The following is an 8,839-nucleotide window of genomic DNA, read 5'->3' as shown; positions in this document are numbered from 1 at the left end:
AAGGAACGTAATGGGCCCTGGCTACGCCTGGGGGTGCCCTGAGGGGGGCACAACCCACCAGGGCGTGCCAGGAGGCCCAGGAGCGCCCCGGTGGGTTGTGCCCACCTTGGGTTCCCCCCGGACCACCTCTTTGCTCTATAAATACCCCAATATTCCAGAAACCCTAGAGGCATCGACGGAATATTCATCCAGCCGCCGCAGACTCCAGAACCACTAGATCCAATCTCGACACCATCTCGGATGGGGTTCACCACCTCCATTGGTGCCTCTCCGATGATGCGTGAGTAGTTCTTTGTAGACCTTCGGGTCTGTAGTTAGTAGCTAGATGGCTTTCTCTCTCTCGCCGCATTCTCAATACAACGGTCTCTTGGAGATCCATATGATGTAACTCCTTTTGCAGTGTGTTTGTTGGGATCCGATGAACTTTGAGTTTATGATCAGATCTATCTTTTTACACTACAGGAAACTGCTAGTTTGCCGTCTGTGGATAACAGACGGCAAAGACGCAAATCCAGACGGCAAAGAGTTTGCCGTCATGAAGTAGACGGCAAAGTCAGACGGCGAAGGTAAATCGGCAAAGGATACTTTGCCGTCTGCTATTTTTCCTGGTTGACGGCAAAGACTTTGCCGTCAGTCTATACCTTTTGCCGTCAGCGGGTAAAGTGAGATGGCAAAATATTGCAGCAGACGGAACGGACGGACTGACGGACGGCGTCAAATGTTTTGTCATCTATCGGCGGTACAACCAGACAGCAAAGTCTATTAACTTTGCCGTCAACTGTCACTGCAGGCAGACGGGAAAGACGCATACTTTGCTGTGTGTTGTTTCTGGCCCAGTGGGCAAAATGGCTAGACTTTGCCGTCTGGTGTTCGTGGCCCAGTGGGCAAAGATGCATACTTTGCCGTCTAGTAGAAACTGGCCCAGACGGCAAATCGCCACCTCTTTGCCGTCAACCGACCTGTTGGCCAGACGGCAAAAGTAAAGCAGCAACACAGGCTAGCGATGTGGCAGGTTTGCCGTCTGTCCCTAGACGGCAAAGCTTATTTGTTTGATAATCATAAATTAAATAGTTTAGTACACAATATAGTAATTGCATATAGTCCCAGGACCACAACAGGACAACACAGTTCCATAGCAAATATAAGCAACAATGAACAAAGTTCCATAGCATATAGTCCCACAGGACAAAGTTCCATAGTATATAGTCCCAAAACAAATTTGCATAGCATATAGTTCCACAGCATATATATAGTCCCATACATATAATACACAATGTACAAAGATGGCATCACTACATAAGATTTGGCACAACAACAAATGCCTTCATGTCCATGTCGTAGTCCAAAGAGCATCCAGGTGGCAACCTACAAGATTGAATGGTGTCTGTCACGTTTTGGCACAAGAAGAAATAACGTGCTTGAAATCATCAATATGCCAAATAGACAAAAGAACCACCAACCATACTCGATCTCAAACATTCGGAGAACCACCAAGGTTGTTGTCGCTTGGGCCTCGTGCATGTGAAGATCCATCAGTATTAGATCCATGGCCTGATTGATGAGGCATCTGCATAACGGGCATACCATTCTGGGTACAATAAGCCTGCAAATTATGTTTGAGTGAAGATTAAGTACTGGTAGTAGAAGAGTTCATGTATGTCTGGCAATTAAGGAACGAACCGCAAACATTGCAAAGCATTGACTAGTTTGTGCCAACACCGCCTGCTGCACCGCTTGCCGCGTCCTCTCATCAGCCAGTCGCCTCTCCTCCGCCCTCTCCTCCGCCGCCACTCGCCTCTCCTCCGCCAGTCGGGCCTGCAAAATATGGCATGGCAATCGCATCTTCAATCCAACAGTAAGTAAGAAACAAACATATATAGAAGGACTTGTATAGAATACCTCCATCTCAACCATAGCTAGAGTCGAGCGTTTACATGTAGAAGATTTTGAGATACCTAACCGAGCTTTGTATTCAGGGAGAGAGCTACGGGAGGAACTAGGGAACATGCCTCCTGCAATTGCTTCCTTCCCATGTTTCCTGCCTTCTCCAGAGATCATGACCAACGCGTGGTCAAGAGGCTCTGTTGTCACATCATACTCAGGCCCTTTCAACTCTTTTGCCACCCCTTTAAATTTCTCCATCCGATCGTATGCGGTCTTGCTGGAGTACGCGGACGCTGCGTCATTCTCATCGTAAGGCGTGGCTGTTCTGTACGGTGCCTTATGGGCTAAAGCATACGAGACGAAAAGGTTGGGCACTGGAGCATTATGGTGAGACGCCTGCAACCAAAGCAACATGATTAAGATTTCATCACAAGGATTGGCAACATGTATGACAAGAAAAAGCTTATGAAGAACAAATCGATATGGGAAGTAAGATATACCCAACGTTCACCGAACTCCATAACGTTCAAGTTGCCTTGATGATGTGGTGGATCCAGCATTCCGGCTTGCCGATTTCTATAATCTTTGTTTTTCGCCCTATACTCTTTGGAACACCAATAGTCCACGATCCGCTCCCAACACTCCCCCTTATCGACGCACCATCTAGGAGTAACCTAATTGATCAATTGCATCTCATATACGTCAAAAAGAAATTGAGTGCCAGCCTGTTGAGGAAATAACAAGCATGAATATGCTTTACCTGCATGTACTTGTCCTTCTCAAGACGGAGTCTCCTACTGGCTTTCTTATCAAGACTCTTATAGCCTTGAGTTGCCATATATTTGCGGTCGGCTAAAGGGCGCGCCTCATGCATCAAATTATGCACAAGCTTCGGGCAATGTCCGTTGACAACCGCTCGTGCCTCCTCCAACTTTCCATCCTCGCATCTATAGAAATCCTGCAAATATAGAGAAAATTAGTTTGGTGCAGTAATTTTCAAACCTTTAAGTCTGAGGTTTCTTATAAAATCTAAATAAAGTAAAATCTGCTAGTTTATTTATAGTGCTTTCAAAGGTATTTTTGTGCATAAATCTAAACCTTTAAGTCTGAACTTTAAGTCTGAATTTTCAGGGTATTTTTGTGCTACTGTAGATAAGCCCCATTTTCCCACACAAATCCCTCCCTCCCTGCCTCTCTCTCTCTCATGTGATTCACACTGCAGACGTTGCTATGGCTCCATCCCAGAAATCAAAAGGTTAAAAAGACCATCATACTCTAATAAATTTGAGAGAGCAGAGCACCCCAAGAAGCAAACAGAGCCTTCCAAAGATTCGATCAAACAGAGCAATGGCTGCCCAAGAAGTAAAATTTCTGTTGAGAATGCGGAGGAGGATCACTGGACAGAAGTATACACACACATTTATAAATAAACTAGGCTGTCCGCCCGTCCATGGTGGGTGCCTCCTCACCTTTGTGGCCACAGGAATATTAAATCTAAGTTTTCTAGATAGTTTTGCTACTGTAGTATTATAGTCTGCTAGCATTCTGTTAAGAAAAATAAAGTAAAATCTAAATCTAAGGGTGCGTTTGGAGGTAAAGTATTTTTGCAGTTTTCTGAAAATACTTTGGTATTAAATACTTTGAGGTGTTTGGATAAAATAAATACTGTAGTTTCAGATACCAAGGTATGTGTCATACTGTGGTTTTTTGCGGTATCTAAATCTAAGCGCATATAGGCGCAGGTACACGCACAATTATTTTTGCCCCGGGTAGCTAGGAGAGGATTTGACGTGCATGGCATGCTGCATGCATTGGGGGCCGTTTCTACATGCAGATCAGCTCCATGGTTATAGTTGAGCAAGGCACAGCGAGTCAAAACATCACTTGCCAAACTCATCGGTGGTTTTGTGAAAACTGAGGCAAACTATGGTTTTTAGAAACCGAAGTATTCACTGCCCATGCATTTAAAAACTGAGGTTTTGGATTACTATGGTTTTTGAAAAACAGTGCTGCCAAACTAAGCCAAATTTTCTCATGGGTGGCATATTTAATTCTCGAGTGCAGCATATCAACGGTAGCAGTTTTACTACTACAAGACGGTGGAGGGGTAGTCCATGTTCAAAAATTGATGTACTATAGTAGTAGAGATGCCCAATATCATCCCTCCGCCTAACCTTCTCCGGATCAAACCAATGGCATTTGAAGACAACGACTTTAGAAGGATTTGCCCCAAAGTAATGCAGTTCGTATATTTCATCAAGTCTTCCATAATACTCAACTCCATTGCAAATAGCCGACACTCCCGTGTTTCTTGATTTTAGAACGTCCCGACGTTCCTCGTTCCCATGTGTGCGGAAGCGATACCCATTGATGTCGTATTTATCAAATGTACCGACCTTATAGTCAAACCCATTAGCAACTTGTTTCAACTCTTTGTCCAATATTGACGTACCCTACAAGTTTAAGAGGGAAGGATAGGTGTATTAGTCGCACGTAATACCAACTTCAAGTGTTCCAAGAAGTATACCTTACCTTTTCTCTGAACCAAGAAATGAACCATAATTGTCATCTCCTTCACTAGCAAGAAGCTCATACTCTTCGAGTGAATCACGTTCGACCCCTCCATTCGAGAATTGGGCAATGAATTCACTGCCCAATGAGAAATGAGCGGACTTAAGAGAGAAACATGTGAGTAAATGTTACATAATGTACCAACACTTACTCAATGTACGACCGCACTTCTTGAAGGTTGGTGAGGATATACAACGTAAGAGATTTCCACTCTTTCGGATCCAAATTCTTTGAACCAGAAGCACCCACAGGTCCGAGTTGCCCTTTGAAGAGGCCGAGCTTGGATTCATGTTTAGGGTCGCCAGTATTGTATCGAGACTTTGCATTATGCAAGCTTGGAATATTGGCCGCATAGCGTGATGTCGTGAAGTTTGTAATCTCCTCCGCCAAGAATGCCTCGGCTATGGAGGCTTCAATTCTACATTTATTTCTACATTTAGCTTGAAGAGTCTTCTGCATTCTCTCAACTCCATAGCACCAACTATTCTGCACAGGGCCACCCATTCTTGCCTCGGAAGGGAGGTGTAAAATCATATGTTCCATGGGATTAAAGAATCCTGGTGGAAAGATCTTCTCTAGCTTGCAGAGCAACTCGGGGGCCCGTTCTTCCATCTCATCTATCACAGTAGGAGATACTTCTTTAGCACAAAGAACATGGAAGAAATAGCTAAGCTCTGCCAATATTTCCCAATCATCCTCAGGGATATAGCCTCGAATCATCACCGGCATTAACCGCTCAAGCCATATGTGCCAATCATGACTCTTCATCCCGTTGAGCTTCAATTTATCAAGATTCACTGCCCTCATAAGGTTCGCTGCATACCCATCAGGGAACAACAAAGTTTTGAACCACATGAGTATCTCCTTCTTTTGTTCCCTAGTAAGAACAAACCTCGCCTTTGGTGTCCTCCAGTTTTTCTTGCCCTCGGGTTGTCGCAAGTTTTGTTCGGGTCTATCACATAGCTTCATTACATCAAGTCTAGCCTTAGTATTATCCTTCGTCTTCTCAGCAATGTTGAACAATGTGCCAAAAATGGCCTCGGCGATATTCTTTTCAGTGTGCATTACATCAATATTATGTGGAAGCTCAAGCTGGTGGAAGTAGGGGAGATCCCATAAGCATGGCTTATGAGTCCACGCGTGTTCTTCGTTATATCCCAAGAAATACCCTAGACAATTGGGATCAGGCTGGAGAGCATTTAGTTGATCACGAATTTGTTCACCCGTCATCTCAGGTGGTGCCGAGTGTTCAACGACTTCACCTTTCATGAAGTTCTTCTTGTCTTGTCTGAATGGATGGTCAGGACGCAAATGTTGTCTATGAAAATCGAAGCAAGAATACTTGCGACCATGCTACAACCAACGGCACTTCATGGATGCCTTGCACCTTGGGCATGGGAACCTCCCATGCACAGACCACCCCATGAAAAGTGAATACGCCGGTAAGTCATGAAGTGAGTACTGGTACCAAACATGCATTGTGAATTTCTTTTTGCTAGCAGCGTCGTATGTCCGTATCCCGTTCACCCAAACTTCTTTCAACTCATCTATCAGTGGTTGCATGTACACACTTATATTCTTCCCCGGATACTTGGGTCCTAGAATTATCAACGACAGGAACATGTGCTTGCGTTGCATTATGGCGCCGGGGGGGGGGGGAGGTTGAGGGGAACAACAAATACGGGCCAACAACTATATGTCTTTGACACCATACCAAACGGATTGAACCCATCGAGTCCGATGGCAACTCGTGCATTCTTTGCCTCTTTTGCTTTCTGATGATGTATTTGATCGAAACTCTTCCAAGCTTGGGCACAAGACGGATGTATCAGCATCGGTCTCCCATGATCATCTTTGTCGTGTCTTATCCCATATTTGTGCCATGTCATCTGTTTGGCTGTATCTTCGTTCAAGTAAAGGCGTTGAATTCTTGGCAAGATTGGAAAATATCGAAGAACATTTGCGGGGACTTTGCTCTGCTTCTTCGTACCATCACTGAGATCTCTCTCGACATACCTAGAGGCTTTGCACTTGGCACAATACTTGTCATCGGCATACTCTTTCATAAATAAGACACATCCGTTTGGACAAGCATGTATCTGCTCATAGGGCATCTTAAGTGCACGAAGGATTTTCTTCGCTTCATACCAACTTTTAGCCAGTTTGTGACCGTTGGGGAGAGAGCGACCCCAAGATGTCACCATCGAATTAAAGCAATCTCTGCTCATGTTGAACTGGGTCTTTATAGACATTGCTTGTGCAATGGCATCCAGCTGACATTGGTTTGTGTGGTCGTGAAGAGGTTGTTGTGAGGAATTCAGCATTTCTAAGAAGGCCCTCGCAGACTCCTCCGGTTCTTCCTCTGATCCCTCTTCACGTGCATCGTTGAAGTCAGCTACGATGTCCACTATCCCGGTACCATTGTTGTCGGTTCGCCGACGCACCACCTCCGCTCTGCTACGTTCAGGCTCGCCATGAAGGGTCCACCGGGTATACCCACGCTTAAACCCATGCTTCTGCAGGTGCACACACATCGTCTTCTTTGACCGTTCTCTACCGTTGCCACACTTCAAGCAGGGGCACCAACTTTTTATTTGGCCTCTAGCAAATGCTGCCTCTACAAATTCGTTGGTCTTCATCACCCATTCAATGGTCATGCCGAGCCTGACTAGGGTGGCCAGTGTACATCCACTCACGATCATCCATACTGGTACTTGCACTGATAGTAGGGGCACCAAATTCATATTCATCAAGATATGTATAATGTAATTAAGACTAGATACACTGCTAATTACCATTGTCATATTATTTACGCCATGGTTTTAATTTTTTACCATACAAAAGGGAAACGTGCATTCATGGATTGAATCCTATCTCTAATAGGTAAAGATGGGTCCTAATCCCACCCGAGTACGTGTAGATTGGGTTCGTTTCCCGTGCTCTACTCCGGTCCTCGGCAAAATTTCGGCAGCACCTCCCCGCTGTTCTCTAGATACACGTCTCGACAACAAGCCGAGAGAATGTGCACCCGGAGAACAACGAGGTGGCGCTGACGAAATTTTGCCGAGGACCGAAGTAGAGCACGAGAAACGAAACCCAATCTACACGTACTCGGGCTGTCCATGGATAACGTGGACAATTCGAAAGGACGACGGTTATAAATATGCAAAGACATGCATATTTATAGATGCCACCCTTTCGAACGGGAGACGCCTAGGTTACGAGACTTGACATGAAAATAAAATCTAGTGGCATCGGCACGACGACCGGAATGAAGCAAATAGGGGAGGGGGAGGAGATGACAGTCAAGCTCACCCCGAGACCGTAGAGGCGGTAGTCGAACAACGATGGCAATGGCAACGGGACGGACAATGCTTCTGGAGGTGAAGAGAAAATCCCTGCACATGAAAAGCACCTGGACAACCAACATAAGCACTCGTAGAACAATCTAATAAAAACATTATCAACATCATCTCACAGTTGACAACCATATATATGTGTAGCAAGACTAGACTCCCTGGCTTGTCTTCTCCAATCTAAGCATGTTGCAAAACACTGAGCATTTAATTTCCTACGAGCATTAATCAAAAGTTGAAATTTTGCCTTGCAGAACAACCATATTCTGGACAAGCACAAGGCTGCCTTATACTAAAAAATTTAGGCAGAAGAAAATAGAAAGGGATACATCCATCAGCAAATCATCCATACATCCATCTACGCATCCATCCTTACATACATCTATAAATCCATCCACATATACTGCAATCCATACATCTATCCATCTAAAAGAATACGAACAGAGATGGGGAGCGGTGCTCACCGTGGGGTGGGGCAGAGGGGGGCTTGGGGCAGAGGGGGAGGTGGTGCCCCGCTTCGGTGGTGACTAGCGGCGGTGGATGCGTAGGCGGGAACCGGCGGCGGTGCTGCCAACGGCAGCCGTGCCGCTAGGGCAAGGGAGGACGGCCCGGTGGCGGTCACGCCATTGGAGGAGGACGGGTGGGAGGCGCAGTGGACAAGGGTCCCGACGGCGGTGCGGTGGAGGCGGGGACCAGCTGCGGCGGCGCGGTGGAGATGGAGACGGGCGGCGGCGGCGCGGTGGAGCCGGGGACGGGCGGTGGCGGCGGCGCGGTGGAGCCGGGGACGGGCGGGGATAACATCGCGGTGGAGACAGACAAAACGGGACAGTCAGTGGGACCAAGGGGTGGGGGGATTTTCTTTTTTTCTTAGTTTCCATTAATTTGCCATCAGTGGGACCAAAAGGAGACGGCAAAGAAAGGTTCGGTGCCAGGTTTTTTTTTCTATTAGTTCGCCGTCAGCAGGACAGTAGGCAGACGACAAAGCAACTGACTTTGCCGTCAGTAGATAAGAAAAACAGACGGCAAAC

General features: G+C 46.2%; 1 protein-coding gene across 1 annotated transcript; it reads right to left on the bottom strand.

The window, feature by feature from the left end:
- Positions 1–1,133: 1,133 nt before the first annotated feature.
- On the bottom strand, positions 1,134–8,632 carry LOC109751285 (uncharacterized). Its single transcript, XM_020310178.4, has 8 exons — positions 8,276–8,632; positions 7,771–7,870; positions 2,645–2,842; positions 2,385–2,558; positions 1,900–2,280; positions 1,681–1,815; positions 1,466–1,603; positions 1,134–1,365 (listed from the first exon to the last, which is right to left on the bottom strand). Exons 3-7 carry the CDS (start codon positions 2,756–2,758, stop codon positions 1,472–1,474), a joined length of 936 nt encoding a protein of 311 aa, XP_020165767.1. The 5' UTR covers positions 2,759–2,842; positions 7,771–7,870; positions 8,276–8,632; the 3' UTR covers positions 1,134–1,365; positions 1,466–1,471.
- Between the last annotated feature and the right edge of the window lie 207 nt (positions 8,633–8,839).

The sequence above is a fragment of the Aegilops tauschii genome, chromosome 1 (assembly GCF_002575655.3).
Source record: "Aegilops tauschii subsp. strangulata cultivar AL8/78 chromosome 1, Aet v6.0, whole genome shotgun sequence".
Taxonomy (NCBI): Eukaryota; Viridiplantae; Streptophyta; class Magnoliopsida; order Poales; family Poaceae; genus Aegilops; species Aegilops tauschii.
This window is presented reverse-complemented; position numbering and strand designations above follow the sequence as displayed.